Below are 25,134 nucleotides of genomic sequence, written 5' to 3' on the forward strand. Positions count from 1 at the left end.
AATTTTAAATTGTTTGGATTTATCCATCAAGATCGATGTATAAATAAACACTGCTCTAGATGTTTTTCAGTTCCTAAAAAAAAGAAATCATGCTTTTGAATGCAAATATATTTTTCTTATTTCCTGGAAATAAAGCCTCAACATTGGGTTGTAAACTTCTACCAATATTCCTCGTACATATGAACTCCTCATTTCTTACTCCCAATTCTTGGTTTAAAGTTAAGAGAGCCTATTTACAGAATGGCTAGAGACCATGCCTTATTTCCAGAGCACTAAAACAGAAGTTATTTTATATATCTTATGGGGAGTCACTACTATAGCATCAATATCACATTTTAAATGGAATTTTTCCCTTTCCTCTCTTATGCATTCCAAAATAATATATACCTTTTTGACATAAACATAAAACTCAGGCAATTACAAAGAAAAAAAGAAAAGTCTTTCCCAACTATAACATTTACAACCACCTATAAAGACTTTGGTTATTTATCATCTCATTGCAGATACAGATTAGATAGATATGGATAGACATAGATGCAAACATAGATGGCGATAGTGATAGATACCTCAATTAAGGTTTCTACAGATACAGATTTGATGATTACAGTTTTACTCATGGAAACACACGCAATGTAGACACACACAAAGATAAGTTATGGTAAGAAATTTATCTAATGATGACTTTGTAAGAAAGCGGTGTGGTAAAGACCTTATTGAAAAAATATGTGAATGGCAGTCTCTATGACCTTGAGAACTACAGTGGGTTTGAAAGTGGAAAAAACTGAAATTTGAGAGTCTATCAAGACCATCAGGGCTTCCCTGGTGGCGCAGTGGTTGAGAGTCCGCCTGCCGATGCAGGGGACACGGGTTCGTGCCCCTGTCCGGGAAGATCCCACATGGCGCGGAGCGGCTGGGCCCGTGAGCTATGGTCGCTGAGACTGCACGTCTGGAGCCTGTGCTCCGCCACGGGAGAGGCCACAGCAGTGAGAGGCCCGCGTACCACACACACACACACAAAAAGACCATCAGTGAAGCAGAGGATAAATGAAATATTAATCAATATTGGTCTTGACTATATAACAAACCTATAAGCCATAAATACATAAAGTTATGAAGTAACATTTTTTCAGTAATCTTAACAGAAATAGATCAACTTAATATTAAACTACAAAGATGGTAGTATTCTAATCCAGCTTGAAGTTGCCCTTGAGAAAACCTTAGCTGTCCCTACAATAGACTCTACCACTTACAGAGAGGCAAGTTTCTGCTTATGCATATATATGCACACATTAAATATGGGTTGAATAATTTCAGAACATATCTTAACGTCATGCTCTTTAAAAATCTTGGGAGGAAAAAAGAAAAAAAAAATCTAGGGAGGTAGTTTCTCGAGAAGAATTTGTCCTACAAAGTTCTGAGCACCTAGGTTGTTTGCTTGTGGCTTAAAAGATTCTTGAAAACCAAGTTTTCGCAACAAACCAAAATTAGATACTCAGTACCATTGTAATATTATTTGCTTCTCAGTGACCAAGAAGTGGAAATGATTTCGTGTTTGAGAATTAATGGGACACAGATGAAAACAAAACTTAACTCAAGGAGGTGAGTCCTTTCACGATTTAATGGTATTCTTTAAATACGACTTTTAAAAAAGATACGCCTAAATTCATTAGAAGATTTTTTATTACCCTTTTCTAAATGTGAACATGACAAATTTTCTCCAGCCCAACTACTCTAAACTTGAGACATGATACACAAGACAAAAGACAAAATTAGAGATTGGTTTCCTGACTTGCCTAAGCAAAGAAGCTATTAATAGATTTAAAGCTAAAGTACATTTAGAAATGTGACTGCAAAATGTGGTTACATGTTATGTTTCTGTTCTTTCATTTTTAATTCTCTACTGTCCTGCCTATTCTTTAGGAAGAATCATCTTTTCGTTGACTCTACAAAATTTGTCACCTATGGCAGATGTAAAAATGAAAGATACTCATAATGAAAAGGAAAATAACTGTCCATTGACAGTTCTACATGGGGAAGTAGATAGCCATGAAATTTGTCTCTGAAAAATAAAGGCATCAAGTATACACTGGTAATATTTATAGGGACATAAACTGTTACAGATGTCTCACTTTGATTACCTTCTTATCAGTATGCAAGCAGGGAGATGATTATGTTTGAAATTAGAAGATAAGGCATTTATATTTGCTATACCAAGATGATGAGGCCAATTTCAGTGATAGAAGTTCAGGTTAATCAGAGGAAGGAAGGAGGCATGTTTAGCAGTCTTCAATAAAAATCTAAATTTATCCTCACAAAGCAAGTATAATGTGAGTGGTTTCCAGTACATCAATTATGTACGCTTATTCCAATTCAGGTCCTGATCAGTACAAATGAGATAAATTTCTGTTACACGTATTTGATTTTTTCCTTCGTGTTATGCTGCAAAATTGGTGTGTATTCTTGGCTACCCTGTTGGCTAATTGTGGAATGTGGGCTGGATTCCGCATCCCCAAATAAGCTTTAACTCCTGAGCTGAAGGCCGCATGGATTTCATTTCCTGTTTGATGCCCTGTTATTTCAGGGAACAGGGTAAACAGTGACCTTTCTGCTCCTTGATCAGCGTTCCATTCTGCCTGGATCAAGAGGACAGGAGGGCTTCCCTGGTGGCGCAGTGGTTGGGAGTCCGCCTGCCGATGCAGGGGACGCGGGTTCGTGCCCAGGTCCGGGAAGATCCCACGTGCTGTGGAGCGGCTGGGCCCGTGAGCCATGGCCGCTGAGCCTGCGCGTCCGGAGCCTGTGCTCCGCAACGGGAGAGGCCACAACAGTGAGAGGCCCGCGTATTGTTAAAAAAAAAAAAAAAAAAAAGATAACAGGAAACAGGGCTGCAGTGCCCATCTCTAGGGCAAGCAGGTGTGCACACAGCTGGGGAAGATGCTCCCTGGCAAGAGGTGAAGCATAGTCTCAGAAGGAGGGAGTACGTGTGTCCTGCAGCCACGTACGGAAGAGTTTTGCTGAGGACGTGAGTGTGTTGGTCCTGTCACCTCTCTTGGGTTCTTACACACAAGGCGCTTTCATCTTCCACATGTGCACCCCTGTCTGATCCAACAAGGCAGGTCAGCCATTGACGAGCCGGTACCGCGAGGAGTAAAGCCACAGTGCAAAGCTTTCCAAACGGGGCTCCACGGAACCTGGTCTCCGATGGTACATGGTGGGGAAAAGACGCTGCGGAAACAACATTCCCTATCCCACCCATGAAGAGTCACACGGGGCAATGGATCTGGACGCTTGAGAGGAAATAACCATGTCTCATAGGTTCCCAGACCTAGTTAATCGCAAAACACTGATTTGTTTTTCTAGTTACACCTAGGAGCACCTGAAAACATTTTCAGAAACATGGCTTTAATATATTAAATTTTCAAAACTTGGAGTCCCTCACTGAAAACAGTGAGACAATTATGTAAATAACTTGACATATGTATACAACATTGTTTTGTATAAAAATAGATGTATATACAATTATTCAATCTGTGTTAACCTATTCATAGCGCAGGGAACTCTACTCAATACTCTGTCGTAACCTATACGGGAAAAGAATCTAAAAAGAGTGGGTATACGTATGTATAACTGGTTCACTTTGCTGTGAAACGGCAGAAAGTAACACAACATTGTACATCAACTACGTGCTAATAACAATTAATTTTAAAAAGTCTGTGTTTATTTTTAATAGCAATACGTTCCTATGCAAAATAAATGCAGAACATCCGTAACGGCTGACAGAGTTTATGTGTCTGAGACAGCGGACGTTATAAAATATAGATATTTTATCAGCCGCTTTCTAACTACGTGGTGGATAAACGGAGTAAAGCAGGAACACTGAACACAAGATGTGTGCCACTTTAGAAATGCCTTCTCCTGATAATTGGAATGAAAATCTTTGAAGAGCAGACGGAGAGAGCAAAGATGAAATTGTTCGACTACGTTGTGAAAAGTGAATCAGAGGGACTTCCCTGCTGGTCCAGTGATTAAGACTCTGCGCTTCCGCTGCCAGGGGCGCAGGTTTGATCCCTGGTCGGGGAACTGAGATCCCGCATGCCGCATGGTGAGACCAAAAAAAAAAAAAAGTGAAAAGTCAGTCAAATGCGATGCTCCTTGCCTACGACAGTAAGCTACTGTTTTATCACTAAAGACAGCACCCTCAGAACAACGTTTATTCTGTGTAGCCATTCCAGGAGCTCTGCACCCTTTCCTGAGCATCCTCTACATGCCTCCACGCAGATGGTTTCTCACCACCGTAACCTGACGAAGACCCCGGTAGAACCTTCAGCGTATTACAGGTCAACCATTCACAACAGCTACTTGGCATTTCCAGATGGTTACAGGTTACACTGCACAAGCTAACCACCAGTTTTTATATTCCAGCAATCCGTCTCTGAGTGTTTTTATTATGTCAGAAATAATTTTTAGGAGATGGTTGAGTGGCCCGCATGGGTCACTGACTCATTCCTGAGTCCTTTACGCTGGCAAGAGATCACAGCTACGAGAAGTTGATGCCAGGGCGAGAGAACCCATATTAATTATCCTTCCTTAAGATCAATGGTTGTTTTGGGGATTTTTTTTTGCTGTTACATTTATTTATTTGTTTGTTTGTTTATTTATTTATTGGCTGTGTTGGGTCTTCGAAGCTGTGTGCAGGCTTTCTCTAGTTGCGGCGAGCGGGGGCTACTCTTCCTTGCAGTGCGCGGGCTTCTCATTGCGGTGGCTTCTCTTGTTGCGGAGCACGGACTCTAGGCGCACAGGCTTCTGTAGTTGTGGCACGTGAGCTCAGCACTGGTGGCTCACGGGCTCTAGAGTGCAGGCTTAGTAGTTGTGGCGCACGGGCTTAGTTGCTCCACGGCATGTGGGATCTTCCCAGCCCAGGGCTCGAACCCCTGTCCCCTGCATTGGCAGGCGGATTCTTAAACACTGCGCCACCAGGGAAGTCCCAGATCAATAGTTTTCAGTTTATTAAGAAATGTAATCAGATTACGGTAACCACCGACAAGCAATTCGTTCCAAACATTGAGTTTTCAGCATGTAGGATGAACATAAGCCCAGGACATTTTTAATATTTAATGCAGCATATGCTCATGGTTCTTCAGTTCATAATGTTTATGCAGACACTTGCACATGTAAATCGAGTATTTGCATGTTTTTAAAAATGTATGCCTATTAGTGAAAGTGATTGGCTTGGTCACCTATGTTTTCCTATGGCTGTTTGAATCATTCACCGAAATTTGTGAATTTAATCAATTGATATACTTTGTTTAGTGTCTACTCTATGCTTTGCATTAAGTAAAGGGGAGCAAGCTATGGCCATTTGGACTTAGTACATGGAAATATTAGCAAAAGTTTTCCCAGTTTTACTGTAGGAATTTGTATTCCCAAACTTCAAATCTGTAGCTGGTGGATTCCAAAGGAAATGACCCTTTTCTCTCTCCCTCTCTCTCTTCCTCTCCCTCTGTCTCTCTCTCCTTTTTGTTTTGGTTTTGTTTTGTTTTGCATCTATTAGCTATTCATGTTACACAAACGTAAAGAGAAATGATCTTTTGATGCGCAGCATCTTCATTTCTTTCCGTTCTCCTTCACTTTTTTTGTTCCAACCTAGCTCGAAGGAAACACTTGAAGTGGTATCAGGAGAAAATAAAAGAAAATTGAGGGAGCAGAGAGACATGGTGAAAAAATGGAGAATAGAAGCGAAGATACGTATTCCCTCTTTGCTATGGATTTTAGATTTTGGATTTTAGAACTGCGTACTAAAGAGCTGTCTGAAATAGTAAACAGTATGCATTTCACTCCTTTATGGCTTGCTCCTATCAGCACCTTTATCCTTCAAGGTTGCCTTGTCATCGGAGTTTGACAAGCACATGGGGAGACCATGTTGCCATCACAGAGGCTGGGAGGCGATGGAGCAGAAATCCCTCCGAGCTAAAGAGTGCCCTGATGTCAGAGTGTCGGAGACGTCGGTCATTCTCTTGACAGGAGAATGTGGGAGCTCTGATTTGGATGTGAATATATGTATTTTGTGAAAAGTAAACATTTTATAAATGTAAGAAACAAAGGGATCTGGAGAGATGATAGTGCAGGTTTATGTTCCTGGACCCCTACTTTTTGCAGAGGAACTCGATGACTAAAGAGAGAGACAGAGAGACAGAGAGAGACACACACACAGGAGACAAAGAGTTAGTCAGTCGGTCTGTGTACGACAGCTTGATCCGTGCCCATGAGCTGCAGCCTGTGAGGTGAGTTTCGGTTTGTGAAAAGCTGTCTATGGTTTTTAGACTGAGGACATCACCACATTCACCTGAGACAACTGCTTGTATACTACATTATAGTATATCTAAGATATATTTTATACATAGATAATATAAATGTATTGCAATTATTGTAACTGTATTACATTAATACATTATGTATTACCTATTTATATATCTTTACTGTTTCTGCTCATCTGATTGAACCCTGATGGATCTATCCACCAATATTTCTCTCTATATCTATGCTGCATTTATTTATCAATACATATATGATTGATATATTTATGTCCATTATATATACATCTCCCTATATATGCAGCATACACATAGAAAATACTAATACTAAAATATTAATCAATTGTGTGCAATAATGGAATAAGTTAAATAATAAATGTATAGCAATAAAATGTACCTGTTTTTTAAATGAGCTTATTCCAGTCTAAAATCTTACGAATGCATTATTATACAAGAAACTCTCTCCATTCATTTATTCTGACACTTTTTCATCAAGAACGAATGCCTGCCTAGTGTCTACAGCACTTTCAGAGACGTGACTGCAGCTAAAATGAAGAAAATACTGACAACGTCCTCCACCATCATAAATGTATGTATAAAGAGGACCACGACGAGACAATTATGAAAGACGCTGTAAGAACGTCAGAAAGACACATTTAAGGAAGCACAATAGTTAGATCAATTGATTCCAACTGAGATCATTGAAAAACGCGACCATTTTCACTGGCAATCACAATCTAAATGTTAAGGGAGAAAAGTCATAAAGGATACTTAAAAGATAATGCTATTAACTAACACTTCTTTAAATGCCAAGTACCATGGTCTATTTTTCGTGAATAGTTCACTCTTATGAAAGTCACTATGATTCTCACGTTTGCAGATAATGTCATAAAAGCCTAAGAAATTCACATAGTAGATAGCAGAGCCGAAGGGCATCTATGATGGGTGAGATTTATTGCCCACGCTCCTACGTTCACTCGCCCAGTAATTATGTCTGATTGTCCACTTTGCATGATGCCATATTTTCCTGCTCCAAGGGTGCGTGTGGGGAGCATCTGAGTGCGGCCCCAAATGGTAAAGACTAGTGTGTTCTCTAAGGGGCATCAAGCTGCCCGGACTCCATGTTTTTGTAAAGTGGAGTCATTAAAATCTCCCGGTTACGTGAGCCTCTTCTAAGGTTAGAAGAGGACCATTCTGAAGGAACAACCACACCATTATTCTAATGGATGGCTTTCTGGAGAAGTAGCGATTATCAAGTCTGATTTGAGAAGAATTAGCATACTTAGTACAATCACTGACACGGATAAAATACAGCAATATAATCTTAGGACAGCAGGTGAAAATGGATTTGAAGGTGAATTCCACAAAACCATCCAGGAAGAGATGATCACCATATTATATGCAATACATGCTGCAGACAGAGGCGTGTGTGTGTGCAATTTGCCAATGCGTTCATGAGCCTTCTGTAGGCTACAAAACGACAGAGTGTGACCAACCACCTCTTGTGAGGGAAAAGATTAGGAGGGGCAAGTTTTTTCTTAAAGAGTTTGTTTTCTCTAAGAAGATGCAGAAAAATAAGGTGGCTGTGAACATTAGAAATGGGCCTCTGAAACACGTTTCTTGTGTTCTGACATGGAATATAAGAGAGCATAATTATTTGCTGATGAGAAAAAAATATATACAGATGGGCTCATGATGAAAAAGAGATAAGAGGTCATCTTCATGGTGGAGAACAGAGAAGGCTATCAGGGAAGAAGTCCACTACCAAGTGGATGTGGGAAGTTGTGATAGAAGTGGTACACGTGGTCCATTATAACAGGAAGGGGTAAAGTCTGAGTGAAGATTGATGGAACTGGGACCACGAGAGGTCCCTTCCAAAGAGTTTCATTTTCTGAGTGCGGCACAAGACAGTATCTTTAGGGACAGCACAGAGGGTAGAAAGGGTTTGAAGGGAGAGTAAGAGTATTCATCTCAGAATGAGCTTGTTCACTCAAAAAGCATCCATGGACATTTCCAAAGCATGCGTTTGATATCTGTGTTCCTGCCTTGGAGGTTAGATTCCCCTTCAATTGTGTGTTTTCTCTAGCGATGTTGACACATTCTGGGCAGGTCAAGGATTGGTTGAACGGCTGGCTGAATCAGAGATATGGTTTATTCAGGCCAGTCCTATAGAATAGGAAAGCCCTGCTCATGAGGAAGTGACTTTAATGGAGGACCTTTGCTTTTAGGCTGAGTAAGAAGGCAAACATAAATGAGCTGAAAAGAGAGAACCATTTGTAACAGCAAAGGATAGAGGTATCGGTAATACGTGGAAACGGTAATACATGGAAACGCTGCACCAAGTGCAGGGGCGTCGAACATCAAAATTCAACTTAAGAGCTGAATATTGGGCTTCTCTGGTGGCACAGTGGTTAAGAATCCACCTGCCAATGCAGGGGACAAGGGTTCAAGCCCTAGTCTGGGAAGATCCCACATGCCGCGGAGCAACTAAGCGCGTACGCCACAGCTACTGAGCCTGCGCTCTAGAGTCCATGAACCACAACTACTGAGCCCATGAGCCACAACTACTGAAGCCCACGTGCCTAGAGCCCGTGCTCTGCAACAAGAGAAGCCACCACAATGAGAAGCCCGTGCACCGCAACGAAGAGTAGCCCCTGCTCGTCGCAACTAGAGAAAGCCCACACGCAGCAACGAAGACCCAACGCAGCCAAAAAATAATAATAATAATTAATTAATTTTAAAAAAAGAGCTGAATGGTGACCGTACTTGTGAGTTGCAGAGCATTTCTTTTTCCCTTGCTTCACACACAGTAACATTAATCCTCATTTTGGGGTCTACCATTGCCTTTATTTATTTTTTAAAAAATATTTATTTATTTTGCTTATTTTTTTTGGCTGTGTCGAGTGTTAGTTGTGGCACACGGTGTTTTCACTGAGGATCTTTCGTTCCGGCATGCGGGCTGTTCGTTGCGGCGCACAGGCTTCTCTCCAGTTGTGGTGTGCGGGTTTTCTCTCTCTAGTTGTGACGGGCAGGCTCCAGGGCACGTGGATTCTGTAGTTTGCAGCACGCGGGCTCTCTCGTTGAGGCACGAGAGCTCAGTATTTGTGGCGCGAGGGCTTAGTTGCCCCGCGGCAGCACGTGAGATCTTAGTTCCCCGACCAGGGATCGAACCCACGTTCCCTGCATTGGGTTGCAGATTCTTTACCACTGGACCGCCAGGGAAGTCCCTTACCGTGGCCTTTAAGTGCAATTTTGCACCTCTAGTTATTTACAGCTATTTTGTGGGAAGTGTAGAAGAGCAAGAGACAGTAAATATACATTTTGAATATGTTAATTTTCACTGTAAATCTTAATGTTCTTTCTACACAGAGGTGAAGGCAAGATGCTTTCTCTTTGGTGTCATGTTTGCAATGGTATTTTTCAATACGAAGTTGGCCCTTGAACTGCACGGTCTGCTTGTCTGTGGGCTTTTTTTGGTTTGTTTTTCATTAAATGAGGACTGCATGACCCACAGTTGGTTGAATACAGGGATGCAGAACCAAAGATACAGAAGGCTGACTGTAAAGTTAAATGCGGATTTTCCACTGTGTGGAGGGTCCGAGTTTGTAACCCCCGTGTTGTTCAAGGGTCAACTTGAACTTGTTTGATTAGATATTTAGAAGCAATTTAAGAAATATTATGATCCCTGATAGAATATATAAATAGTAATGTCTACAGTTTAGAACTTTTTTCATGTTACAACATTCTATTTCTATTTCTATATACCCTACAGTATACTCACCAACAAAACTTTAGTTTTCATCCATCACCATATAGGAGAACTCTTCAATAATCTTTAGATCAGGATACAACTGGACTCTCAAGAGTGGTGTTGACAAATTTCAAGAGTTTGGAAGGATGGATGTGGGGCAGAGGGCAGGGAATGTGCACAGCCTTGTTAAATAAATAAAAATTTCGTATTCAGTTTATTTTCTAGAAGCCAGAGAGATTAGAGGGTGAGACATTGCTCCCATGGGAGAATGACATGAAATTTAAAAAAGGGCATCAAGGGCTTCCCTGGTGGCGCAGTGGTTGAGAGTCCGCCTGCCGATGCAGGGGACACGGGTTCGTGCCCCGGTCCGGGAAGATCCCACATTCCACAAAGCGGCTGGGCCCATGAGCCATGGCCGCTGAGCCTGCGCGTCCGGAGCCTGTGCTCCGCAACGGGAGAGGCCACAACAGTGAGAGGCCCGCACCGCAAAAAAAAATAAAATAAAATACGGCATTGTTTCTCATCATCAAAAAAGGGCATCAAGATGTCAGCCAGATGGATTCGATAGAAGCGATGAGGCTGAGAGCTGTGGAGCAAAAGGCAGGGAGACCTACGGGGTGACAGTCAGGGGACCCATCATTAAATGTTTCCATAGAGATACAGGAGAAAGGGGAGGTGGGTCCTGGAGCAGGGTAGGGTCCCCACCTTGACCCACGGTGATGGAGAGAGGGCAAAAGCAAGGGGACCTGTGCACCTGGGATGGCCACGTGTGACTCCAGGAGCCTGAGTCCTCTGCATCCGTGATGATGGGGAGGTCGCATTTTATGCGCCACATCCTATTTATTACTTTTTCTAATGAATCAGCGACTTTCCTCACTGGATGACATGACATAAAACCTGCACATGTACTCATTTTTATAAGAAACCAACAAGGATGAGAACAATTTCTTATTCTTTTAAGCATTTCTTTTTTTCTTCTTCCAGTTTTATTGAGATGTAATTGCCACCCAGCACTGTGTAAGTGTCAGGTGCACAATGATTTGATTTACATGCAACATGAAACAATGACCACAATACGTTTAGTGAACATGTGTCCTCTCGTACAGACACAAAATTAAAGAAATAGAAAAAAAGGTTCTTCCTCGTGATGAGAACCCTTAGGATATACTCGCTTAACTTTCATACACAACACACAGCAGTGTTAATTATATTCACCAAGCTGTACAGTCCATCCCTAATCCTTATTTATCATATAATTGCGAGTTTGTATCTCTTGACCCACCTTCATCCACTTCCGCCTTCTCCCACCCTTCCCTGTGATCACAAATCCGACCTCTTTTTCTATGAGTTTGTTTGCTTTTCAAGTATAATTGACCCACAACACTGCGTTCGTTCCTGTTACACAACACAATGATTTGATACTTCTATACATTTCAAAATGATCGCCACCGTACGTCTAGTTACCATCTGTCACCATACAAATATATTACATAATTATGGACTATGTTCCCCACGCTGTACATTTCATGCCCAAGACTCCTCTTTAATGAGTTTTTGTAGAGGACAAAGGGCTTCCAATTTATTTCACACAAGGGATTGTTTCCATAGTCTTGATACTTAAAAAACAACTATAAGCATTCTTTTTTCCCTTAAGCTCTTGTTTTTGCTTCAAGGTTATAATATTCATTTGAATCCTGAAAACATTAAATGAACGTGTTATTGTGTATTTTAGATATTTCCAACGAGGCCAAATACAGTTGAAGCCACTATTTACAATTTGCATTTGCTCTGAATTTTAAATGCTAATTCATTCATGAAAAGGTAGATCATTGAAATTCTCACAGTGTGTTTCTGTGTATGTTATCGACTGAACTATGTGTTAGTTTGGGAACACACAGGGGCATGTACACTCTACTTGTTTTTAAAGAGCCTTTTTGTGTAGGAATCGTGAGCAGTTTGCGGGAGTCTTGGGAGTGTCCTAACCCTTCTCTTGAGATTTATGTGTTTAAGTAGTGCAAACCCTTATCTAGACGTCTCTGATATGACTAAAGGATGAGTGTACACATTTTAACTTCCTTTACAGGATAATGGGGAGCCGTTCATAATCTCCGTGACAGTGGTATTTTGTCCACTCTGAGTCCCGATGTCTACACTGAGAATAATTCATCCGTGAAAGGACTGGATACAATGGGAAGTACGAACACACCCTTGCTCTGACAGAAGCTTAGTCCATCTCCGTGCTTCCACGTGCCACCGCCCCTCACCCCCGTTTCCTACGGTGCTAATCTACTACCCTGGGGGAGTCTAATTGCTATATGGGTTTCCAGGGGACAAACTATTAGCAATTTTCTGTATATTTCCCTCTCTCTATTTCTCTCTCTCTGTCTTTCACTCTTTCTATCTCACTATGCACTTAATCTCATACCTAGAGAAAAGAAATCATCTTTACGCTTTCTGATTCATTTCAAAATATTACAAACGTACGTTAACTTGCTTTTATCTCTCTTGCAGCGTGGAGGCTGATAGAATCATATATAAGATTCCTCTATTGAATCTGACATAGGAGCACAAGACCTAAAATTTTTCCTTCTCCAAACCTACATCAGTTCATCCACGACCAACTTTATTGTTTTTTTAGCACTTTCTGACAAAAAAGGAAAATGGCGCAGTCCTAGATTTAACTCTTTTTTTTTGAGACAAAACACAAACTTTCTCAAGGAAAGTTCTCTAAATTGTAAAAGACAGATGTATCGTCTCTGAGCCTACTTATTAAATGAACCGACACGTCTGACACCCCACACCTGCCCCAGAAAAACAAGACTTAGTTCTGTGGCGTTTCCAGATAAGTTACTGTGCAATTTAAAAAGCTATCAGGCCAAACCCTTTTATCATAATTAATTGCAAATTAGAGAAGCACATCCATTTTTAAACCTTAGCTCATTTCCATACAGATCATATGTATATGAATGCAGAATATGTATTCTTTCTTTCCACTTCAAATTCTGTTCACTTATAGCAGAATATTTCTTCACTAAGCTAGAGTTTTTTCCTCAAAGTTGAGAATGATTCAATTAAAAATATGCTCTAGTCTTTACTAGAATAAGCTTTTGGAAAGCATCCTAAAATCATTCCTCCTTCCACTAGGAAGGTAAAAAAATATGAAGCCAAAACACACACATACACACACACACACACACACACACACACACACCCCAAATCTAACAAGAAAAATGCTTCGGAAGAAATAAGTATTTTTATTACTTTTAACATTAGATTCAATTTCTCTCCTTAGAAGTCATAAAAATTTTTTTTTCTTTTCAAATTGATTTTGCTTTAGAAAAGTACGGACTTCTGCATTTTCATGCCAAAAGAAAAAATCCTTGGTGAGTTCAGAATGGCATATGATACAAAATAATTACCTTGGACTTGGATTTGGAGAGAAAATGATGTTTCTATAAATACGATAATCCCCAACCCTGTAAATTGAGCACATTGAAGGTACCACCCCACTAGCTTCAGACATCCAATTTTGATTTGAGGAACTAAACTGCTAAAATAGTTGTCACTTATTTCAATGAAAAATATTTGGTAGCTTTACAATTTTATTATTTTAATTTTCTGCTTACTTTTTCATGTTTGAGCTTCCAACTTAGACATTCTTCTTCTATTCTTGAGGACAATAATGCTTTAAAAAGTGCATTTTTCCTCCAAAATTCAAGTTGTTTTTGGCAGAAAGTGGGGTCTAAATAAACTATTAGACCGTATCATGGAATAAAAACTCACTATATGGGGATCTTAGCTCTACCTAGTCAATATGAAGGATTATTATTTTCCAGACACCATGAAAAATAACTAATTCTCCAATACACTTTAGCTTTAAAATTGTATATTCCATTAATGACTTGATGTGTTAACATAATTTGCTTCATAATAGCATCTTGGCCAAAGAAACTGATTTCAGAGCCATTTTTCTTTAAACATATGGAGAGATGCGTGCTGACTGTTTTCTCCAGGAAGCTTGAAATGAACTACTTTTCTTAACTGTGAGCATCAGAATCTGATACTCCCTTTCAGCCAATAGTCATCTATCTCTATCACGGATATTACACTTACAGACGGAGATTAAATAAAAATAGTATATGTTCCTGGTACACATTTTAAATAAATATTTTATTATGGCAAAGGAAAAGAGAAATATAAATTTGTGTTATATGTTTAACAAAAAAAATGTTCACCCGAATTACCATAGGTGAAAAAGAATGATTCGTTTTTATTTCATGAAATTAAATAGTGAATAATATAGTGGGAAGAAAATAAATATGTAAAGGTATGCATACACATTCGTATTACATGCACTGCAATATAATATATGACATTATAAATTGTACATATTTTAAAATATATATAATTTATAAATAACTAACTTATAATTTATTATATTTTATTTATATTATTAATTATATTAGATAATAGATATAATTATATATGCATTATTAGATTATATGTTGTATATGTTACAAATCAAATATGTGTTACATATATTCTTATGTTATACATGCAATATATATATCTGAATATTATAACATATATAACATATATTTGTTAGAGATAATTTTTGTCTAGTCCTGCTATTCATCCTTTTTATACAAAATTGATTGGTAACTAATAAAATAATAAAGCTGCAATTCAAAGAGCACAGTGAATTTACAGGATAGTAATTACTGAGGAGCATAAGCAACTGCTTTCTCTATTCATTTGTTACTAACATTAAAAATGATAACTAACCTTTGTACGGTCTACCTGCTCTTTCTGCCTGGAACACTGGCCCCATGGTTTTCTGCTTGGTCTCTTTATTCACTGATAATTCCCAGGTTCCTAGAATACTGTTCAGTATAGTAGCTGCTCAATAAATAGCCATTGAATGGATATATGTCAAAATGCCATTTTCCAAGATTGTGCTTGTGAATAAAGTAGGATATAGAGAGCTTTTAAATCCACTCCACTGATGTTAAATTCAGTGAACTGAAGAAAAAGTCAAGTGGAAGAATCACCTGACTCTAGGTATTTCTCATTGTATTTCATCTGTGATGCATAAGGAGAGTGCCAACTTCTTCCTATTTTCCATGTCATTATCCATGTTACTTTGGTTACCCATTTAATAATAATATGTGTAGGATTTGCCTGTGTGTTGATTTATTAAACTTCACTTAATTCTGTGAGCACACTGATGGCCTCTGGTGTAGGCAAAATTGTGTAGTGATTCCATGTACAGGAAGCACCCACCCTGCTTCTGGATATGTAGACTGGTGTCTCACATTTTGAGGTTGCTGTCTTGCCTTTACTAATTAATCAGATATTTCTGTGTGAGCACAAACTACCTCTATGAAGAGTAAAATTTATTAAAGTGTATACAATATACTAACGTACAGTGTAACATAATGTAATCTATATAACAACCCTCATTTCTAGGGCTCACTATTTGGTTCATTCTCAAAAGTTTTTATCGGGCTTCCCTGGTGGCGGAGTGGTTGAGAGTCCGCCTGCCGATGCAGGGGACACGGGTTTGTGCCCCGGTCCGGGAAGATTCCACATGCCGCGGAGCGGCTGGGCCCGTGAGCCACGGCCGCTGAGCCTGCGCGTCCGGAGCCTGTGCTCCGCGACGGGAGAGGCCACAACAGTGAGAGGCCCGCGTACCGCAAAAAAAAAAAAAAAAAAAAAAGTTTTTATCAATTCCCCCCAAATAAAATTCATACCTAGATTAAAAACAATAAGATCTCATATAATGCTGTTTTCTGAGGAAGATTTATTTCCCAGGTCTAGAACTTTATAGAAAAGGTATTTATCCAATGAGTAAAGGAGGTCACATGTTACAAACTTCCAGTTACAAGATAAATGCTGGGGGTGTAATGTACAGCATGGTGACTGTAGTTAATAATACTGTATTGTATATGTGAAATTACTAAGAGAGTAGATTTTATTGATAAAAGTTCTCATCACAACAAAAGAGTTTGAAACTATGTGTGGTGGTGGATGTTAACTAGACTTATTTTGGTGATCAAATCACATTGTATACAAATATTGAAATCATTATATTATACACCTGAAATTAATATATTGTGATATGCCAACTATACCTCCATTAAAAATATATTTTAAAGGGTACTTATCTGAGAAAACTCCAAAGTACTAAGTGATATAACATGAACTATAAAATCACCTCCCTACCTCTTGGCTCACAAACTCCTAACCCATTTTTGCTGTGGAGACTCACTCTTTAAAGTTATTTTTTGAAATGGTTCTGAAGAACCTAGGGGCAGGACGGGAATAAAGACGCAGAGGTAGAGAATGGACTTGAGGACGCGGGGAGGGGGAAGGGCAAGCTGGGACGAAGTGAGAGAGTGGCATGGACATACATACACTACTCTGAGCAATCCTGATTCTGCCATTGCCATCGAGCTCTTGGGAATAATTCAGTGAATGTTTAAATACTTGATAGCAGACAGTCCCTGAGAGCATAGTATTCCCAAAAAAAGGGTGATATCGTCTCTGCCTGTCATCCACCTGAGGATGGAACTAGCATATGCAAATCAATCTCACACCGGGGATGAAACGGTGCTAGTATGAAGAAAAGCCTGTGGTGTTAGCGAGGAGACGGCAGTGAGCCCCTCTGCTTCAAGGAACTGTAGTTAATTACATTTCACTATTTCCATGCCAACGCCGGGAAATTATTTAGCTCAACACGACGCCGAGTCCTTGAAATAATATTCTTTCCCTGGTAATGTTATTTTGGAAAAGAAAGTGAGATTTTTAGTTATTTTTAAAGGTAAGGATTATAGGAAAATATTACAGGTTCATTTGTGTATATATATATATGTGTATATGTATATTATACTCTGTAATCCTTATTTTGAGACCATTTATTTTAACTGACATAGATGAACTTCATGAAACACAGGATGGACAGTCCCTATATAACTAAACATAACATGAAATTTCTGCAGGGATTCAACTTCTTACATTGCAGAATAAATATTTCATCCTTGATGTACAGTATACGTAGGCAGTTTTACTTAAATAGTACCCATTGCCAGGATAATAGAACAACAGGTCCTTACAGATTTCCTGGTAGGTGTGTGTCACTGTGTAACACAGTGATTACTGCCTGCTTGCAGAAAAAATAGCTATTGCTATTGTGTGACAAAACCCTTTGGTCAACTAAACCGTGTCTTCCTTCCCCTTGTACAGATCATGATGAATGCCTTGGGGTACAAACACATTCAACAATAGCATGTCTTTTGTGTGTCTGTACATGGTAAAGAAGCAAAAATTGCTACTACGTCTAAGAAGGAAGCATCCCTTCAGAGGATGGGACGTGTAAAAGCCTTTTCTCACCTGAACCTTGTTAATGGGCACTGGTGAGAATGTTGCCGGTGCCGAGAGGTTCAACCCTGGAGTTCCTTCTCAGCTTAGGTGCCCCTCTACTGTCAGTGAACAAGCATGACCCCTCGGCGGCTGAGCTACGAGCCTGCCCACAAATAGCAGACAGTACAGACATATTGGTTCTGTCCACAGCTGGTTAAAAAAAGCAGGTGTGCCAGTGACAGGGGCAGCGTCAGCCATCCAGAGAGAGTTAGGAAGCAAAGTCGCAACTTTCAACTCTGAAGTCTACCCTGTGACATTTACTGGACACTACTGAGAACATCCGTTTCCATGTCATCTATTCGTCAAGGACCGGCACATCCCACCATCTTAGATGAGCCAGGAGCAGGCAATGTGGAGTATTTTATTCCCCTCCTCTCCTCCCTCCCTCCCTGCCCTCCTATCTCTTCCTCCTTCCTTCCCTCCCTCCTTTCCTTCTTTATTTCTGACAGTGAGCTCACTGAATTGAACTGTCCAGCAGCTGATAGCAGAAGATCTAAAATCACTGTTAGATTACATCAAAATATGGGTTGGAGAAACGGAAATGGCTCATCTGGGGAGCTGCAGAGAATGAAAGAAACATAGAATTTTTTGGTGTTAACGTGATGCCAAAATATTACAGCAAGAACGAAAAGCACTCTTGTAATGGATCTTGCTGTGTCTTTTTGGTCTGCTACGTTTTAATTTCATGTGCTAGTGGATTTTATTTTCTTTATTAAAACACATCTAGGATTTGCTTTACAGCATTTCATGAAAATTAATCTAAGAGCGAACATTTGCATGCATTAATCTGGTTGCTTTAAATCATTTAATTTTAATTAGAAATTAAAACTGAAAAATTTATACTTCTTAACTCATTTACACGTAACAATAAAAACTCATGACATTTTTTCATTTATGACATATTGTTATGGAAATAACGACATTTTCTAAATTAAGAAAAAGTAGTAATAATATTGATATTATAGTTCACTTTGCAAATCTCTGTAATGTCTATCTTAATAGAAGGCAGTTAGAGTCTTACCTCTGCTTCTGTGTTCAATCTATTGTAATGTCACATGGAACACAGCTTCTGGAAAACTCCAGTGATGGAATGAGGTCGCAAATGAAAAATAACATCTCTGTATAATTAAGAAAATAGAACTGAACACACAGCTGTCCTAGAAGTATCTGCGGGTGACCCAGGGCTCCCCAGAGCAAACAACTCACTTTGAGAATTACTGATCTACCTATCTATGTATGTATGTATGTATGTATGTATCTATCTATCTATCTATCATCTCAAAACCTAGCTATCTAGCTATCCATCTATCCTTCTCTTTACCCATCTATCTGTTCATCCATCCATCTACCTACATATTGATCTACCAATCTAGATCTATGTAGTTATTCAACTATCTATCCAAATCTAACGATCTATCAATCTGTCCATCTATCTATCTAGAAATCCAGCAATCTAGCCATCCATCCATCCATCCATCTGTCCATCCATCCATCCATCCATCCACCTGCATGCTGATATACCTATGTAGATCTACGTAGTTATCTAAGCATCTATCCTGACTTTTATATTTACATTTATGTTTATATTTAAATGTGTATTGACCCTAAAATTGAAAGGAACTTTTAGAAAATGAAATTCCAAAGGAATAATATAGAAAACCAGTATTAAACACATGGGCAAAATGATGCCTTTTATCACCAGAGTATGTTCTCAGAATTCTCTCCTCACCCTTATATATTTCTCTTGTAATCAGGAAGTTTCTGCAAAAGGTGGTGAGGAGATTTTCCTCAATTATCTCGACACTATTTTGGAGTTTTCTCTGAACATTCTGCTTACTTATAATGGGACAGCCTGTCTCTTCAGTGTAGACATGTCAAGTAAACAATTCCGTGTGCACATTAACCAGTCTAATTCTGAGCCCAGGAAGAAATGAGCATTGTGAATCTATTCCAGATTTATCTCCCTCAAAGTACGCATGTTACATTTCTTCTGTTATTTGCTCCTTCATCCTTTTGCCCCTAATTGTTCAGACCACTGTATTTTCCTTATAAATTTGGAGGAATTTCTTATATATCTAGGTATTATTTCCTTGGCTGTGAGATTAAACATAGTGAAAATGTTACACCCATTGATCAACACTTTTTAAAATATTTACCCATATTAATCCTATATTTTGATGGTAAAAATACTCACCAATTTTCTTATCTAATACTTTGCATTAAAAAAAAATGCTCTACAACCCTAAACCAGTTAGATATTTTCCTGTATTTTCTTCTATTAATGTATAACCTTTATGTTTCACCTGTAGGTTTATCCATCTACAATCCGACATTGAATATGGACCCAGAGAAAGGTGCACTGTTATTTCTTACACAGAACTAGTTTCCAGTGTCATATACGGAATGCGCTGTCTTTTTTCATTGATCCATGACACCAACTGAACTGTATATTAAGTTTCCAAACAGTCATAGTTCTGCCAATTTCTGGACTGCTCTGTTAGTCTATTTCCAATCTTGGGAGCATCAACAAATTGTTTTTAATACTATACATGGCTTTGCAAATATTTACCTGGTAAGACAGCTCTGTTCATCCTTACTTTTCAATTTTGACTTAGCTACGTTGTTTTTTCTATTCTCCACATAAACTTTCGGGTATGTTAACGGAGCTTCTAAAGAACCAGTGGGAATTCTGACTGGTATTTCTCTGATAGCATGATTAAATCTGGAGGAGAATTTATATTATTATATTTGTCACGCTTTCCGAGATCTTGATGATCATTTGTATGAGTCTGTTTTCCTTTGTTGAACTGTACATGTTTAGATAAGTTAATTCTCAGATTTTTAATACTTTAAAAATTGATATTGCAATAAATATAATCTGCATTATACTTAGCACTTCATTATTGAGGAGCAGAAAAACAGTATAAAATTTTTAAAGTTGATTTTGTAAATTAATCCTTTGTGTAGTATTCTTGCTGGGTTCTCATTAAATTTGAGTCGTAGAGATACAGTATAATTTTTTGTCTTGTAGGAGATCCCATCTTCTCTAATGGCCATTTCAACTCTTCCCTGACAATCTTTACTCAGCTAGTTTATTTTTCTTTCTTTCTACTGTTTACTAGGATTGGTAATATTATAATATACAGTAATAATGTTATATATGTGTGTATGGTAAAATAAGAATAGATGTGAAATATGTATGATGAATTACACATATATAAAACCCTCATACAGTGAATGCTCTTAACCATAAAAGCTATACTCATGCATATTTATGTCTCCATATGAGCAAACCAGACCAGAATATAATTAATAATAATATGTAGGTAATCATATATATATATATATATTTTTTTTTTGGCAGTATGCGGGCCTCTCACTGTTGTGGCCTCTCCCGTTGCGGAGCACAGGCTCCGGACGCACAGGCTCAGCGGCCATGGCTCACGGGCCCAGCCTCTCCGCGGCATGTGGGATCTTCCCGGACCGGGGCACGAACCCGCGTCCCCTGCATCGGCAGGCGGACTCCCAACCACTGCACCACCAGGGAAGCCCCGGTAATCATATTTTGATAGAGGCCTTGACACTCAAAGGAGAAATACCAGGAACCAAATATCTTTATTATCATAAAGATATATTTTTATTATTATAAAGAAAATAACTGATTCGTATAACTACATAAAAACCAATTTAAACACGTCTCCATGTCAAAAGACCCCAAATTTAACACAACACCAAATATGACAGTGTTGGGGATTTTTTCTGTTAAGGGCCAGGTGGTGCATATTTTAGAATTTGGGGACCACATGTTTTCTTGAGCAACCAAACTCTGTGGTTATAGCTTATAAACAGTGGGAAGAGCGGTGTTCCAATGAAACTTTTTACCAAAAAATGGGCCATAGTTACCCGCCCTTCACATAGAACAAAAAGCTTGTAATAAATACAATGACAATTCTGGGAAAATTTACAAGTGGGTCCACTATGAAAGTTGCAGAGGATACGATGGAAGTATATATGCATGCTCTTTGTACATGAATATTCTGTTCTTTGATAGAATAAATTCTATTTCTTTTATTCACAGGAATAACGAATTCACAGAATATTCATTTTCGCTTCCCAATATTTGGGGTGAGTGTTAGGAAACAGGCACCTAGAGCTCTTATGAAATACACTCATTTTTTTCCCCCTTTTCCTGCCCTTTGCTTTTGGTTAGTGTTTAATTACCCTGCTATGATCTGCCTAGGTTACCAAAAGCTAACCTGTTTAGTTTAGAGGGGTACTTTCAGCTTGGACATCAGAAAATCAGCGTCTCTATCATGGAAGCCGATTCAGCTTTGAATTGGTGTGCAGGCCCCAACGTGTAGGGTGAACGGAACTTCTTTTATGGAGACCAAGCTGAGGGGACTTCCATCCAAGATTTGCTACAAATTACAGGTGAGGTGAAGGACCTGGGATTCAGACGAGCTCCTCGGAATGCGACTCTGGCCTGGATCACCACAGCCATGGAGTTTTGTAGGTTGGGTCTTTGCTACATTTCTTTTCCTCCACTTGTCTTTCTTTGACCTAAACTTTTGTTCACATGGTAAATCTGGCATTTGGTTACTACAAAATGAACGTGTGAAGTGATAGTTTTACATAATCGTGAAGGAAGTGTTTTGTGATATCCCCTGTATAAACCTGAATTCCGAACCATTCAGCCCTGGCTGATGCCGCATCATTGGCCCGTGCTGTTTCTCCGTATACAGGGAGGGTCTCCCTGTAATGTAAGCAGAGAGATTCCCATTACAAGAAATCACGAGAAAAGAGAAACCAGCACTTAGCTGACAGATACTGTCAAACTCCTTTTCCCTCCAGACTCTAATCTGGTCTTTTAATATATATTTCACCAGGTTGGTGGGAGGTTAATCATATTTTCTTTGTTCTCTTTTAGAATAAAGTTAGGAAAACAAAGGAAGAGAAAGAAAAAAAGAATCAGAAGGTCTATCATTATTATCAGGAGGTCTGATACTGAAAAACGCAGGCAGCCGTACAGTTCCTTTTTTAAAGCTACAAGTATAGTAATTACTTCCAATGATTAATCAAACAGCATGATAGTAATTAGCATGATGTGAAAACTCAGTCCTTCCGTTTAACATTTATTTACTCTGCTTTTGGTGGTGGATGATTTAATTCTAACACGCTGCTCTCTGCTTATTACAGAATCCAATGTTTACCCCAAACTGTTATTTTCACAGAGATGGAAATGTCGCTCCACGCTGCACACTGATTTTTAATAAGGAAAATCTAAAGAGACCAGAGGGAAAGAAGAGAGGAAGGAAGGAAGGAAGGAAGGAAGGAAGGAAGGGAGGAAGGAAGGAAGGAAGGGAGGAAGGGAGGAAGGGAGGGAGGAAGGGAGGGAGGGAGGGAGGGAGGGAGGGAGGGAGGAAGGGAGGGAGGAAGGGAGGAAGGGAGGAAGGGAGGAAGGAAGGGAGGAAGGGAGGAAGGGAGGAAGGGAGGGAGGAAGGGAGGAAGGGAGGAAGGGAGGAAGGGAGGGAGGAAGGGAGGAAGGGAGGAAGGGAGGAAGGGAGGAAGGAAGGAAGGAAGGGAGGAAGGGAGGAAGGGAGGAAGGAAGGAAGGAAGGAAGGGAGGAAGGAAGGAAGGAAGGAAAAAAGGAAGGAAGGGAGGAAGGGAGGAAGGAAGGAAGGAGGGAAGGAAGGAGGGAGGGAGGGAAAAATAGATAAGGTTTCAACTTGTTTTTAGAAGAAAACAAATAGAAAAAAACAGAACAAAATTTCACCAAGGAGATTAGAAAAGATCCAAGAAAGTAGAAATGTGAAAAGTGCGCGGAATGGGAAACTCAAGATTTCTCTTCCCCTATGTACCATATTTACGTTCATGATTTGCATCTCGTCTATAACCCGACGGTTGTGATTTGCACATTTCTCAGGACGTTGGCAGAGTATGTAGCACTGTAGTGCTTATCTCACCTAAAAAGAGGCACTTCTGCAATGTTGGACACACATACCTCATAAAGAGTAGCTTCAGCTGTTATCCCCAAAGATAGCTGTGAATCGTAGCAGGGCAAGAGGGTCAGATGTGCGACGGTCACTTGCAGACATTATTTATTTTATTTTATTTTATTTTATTTTTCTGGTTGCTTTGGGTCTTCAGCGCTGCGTGCAGGCTTTCTGTAGTTGTGGTGAGCGGGGGCTACTCTAGTGATGGATCTAGAAATTGTTTTAGGCCCAGATGAAGAGCTGTAGCAAACGTTCTACCCTGATTTTCTTTCCAAGTCATAAACTTGTATGTAAACATAAAATGGCACATTGGATTAATTTTTAAAACAATGTGACATGAAGAATATTGGCGAGACTTAAAAACTATCAAAATTTGATGGAAAGAATTTACTAGTCAGAATTCTACCAGACTAAAAAAGTGGTTCCAGTCGCTGTTTCAAAAAAAATTATCCGGACAAGTTTATTCTTCCTGAAAGGGTTCAATACAGTAGAATATAAGGCAGGTAAAATTCATTAGTGGATAGAAATTGTCCGAAATAGTTTACTTAAAAAATATATCATCCAACTATTTAGACCAATAAACCTATTAAGACTGTATCTAGTTATACTAACTTTTTTTTTCTCCTTTATATCAGAGATAAAGAAGACGTGTTAAAAACATCATACAACGATATAAATATAATGAAGTTGCTTTCTTCCTTAATAATAACTGCTGTTTGGAGTAATCTTTGCCAAAGAAAGCCTAGCTACTAGATTCATGGTCGTTACTTCATAATTTAAAAAAAATAATACATTTTTATGGTTAAGGAATGGTTAACAAAGATGTGATATATATACACAGTGGAATATTACTCGGCTATAAGAAAGAATGAAATTTTCCCATTGGCAACAACATGGATGGACCTGGAGGGTATCGGGCTGAGTGAAATAAATCAGACAGAGAAAGAGACACTCTATGATCTCGCTTACGTGTGGAATCTCAACAATAATACAAACTAGCGAATACAACGGAGAAGAAACAGACTCACAGAGATGGAAAACAAACTAGTGGTTCCCAGTGGGGAGAGGCAAGGGGGGAGGGGCAAGATGGAGTACGGGATTAAGAGGCACAAACTGGGCTTCCCTGGTGGCGCAGTGGTTGAGAGTCCGCCTGCCGATGCAGGGGACGCGGGTTCGTGCCCCGGTCCGGGAAGATCCCACATGCCGCGGAGCGGCTGGGCCCGTGAGCCATGGCCGCTGAGCCTGCGCGTCCGGAGCCTGTGCTCCGCAGCGGGAGAGGCCACAACAGTGAGAGGCCCGCGTACCGCAAAAAAAAAAAAAAAAAAAAGAGGCACAAACTATTATGTATAAAATAAGCTACAAGGATATATTGTACAACACAGGAAATGCAGCCAACATTTTATAATAACTACAAACCGAGTATAACCTATAAAAACATTGAACCACTACGTTGTACTCCTGAAACTTATATAATATTGTACATAACTCTACATCACCAAAAAGATGAAAAGTAATAATAATTTGTTCACTTCATTCTACCAGCAGGGTTGGATCTCTGAAGAAGATACATGGTGGATATCTAGTCTGTCCACTAAGGTGCAGAGATCTTTTATAGAGACGTTTTATAAACTTTTCAAGAAGCTGCATGATGTTCAGAGAC

The 25,134-nt window shown here is 39.4% G+C and overlaps 1 protein-coding gene across 1 annotated transcript in view; it reads left to right on the forward strand.

The window, feature by feature from the left end:
- The window catches only part of LOC125963098 (uncharacterized), a 34,019-nt gene extending 22,960 nt beyond the window's left edge, over window positions 1-11,059 (forward strand). Inside the window, exons 4-6 of the mRNA XM_049704937.1 lie at window positions 5,857-6,044; window positions 6,154-6,278; window positions 11,044-11,059. Of these exons, the coding sequence (XP_049560894.1) occupies window positions 5,857-6,044; window positions 6,154-6,278; window positions 11,044-11,059 (329 nt within the window). The remainder of the gene's footprint in view (window positions 1-5,856; window positions 6,045-6,153; window positions 6,279-11,043) is intronic.
- Window positions 11,060-25,134: the final 14,075 nt, after the last annotated feature.

This window comes from Orcinus orca, chromosome X, assembly GCF_937001465.1.
Source record: "Orcinus orca chromosome X, mOrcOrc1.1, whole genome shotgun sequence".
Lineage (NCBI taxonomy): Eukaryota > Metazoa > Chordata > Mammalia > Artiodactyla > Delphinidae > Orcinus > Orcinus orca.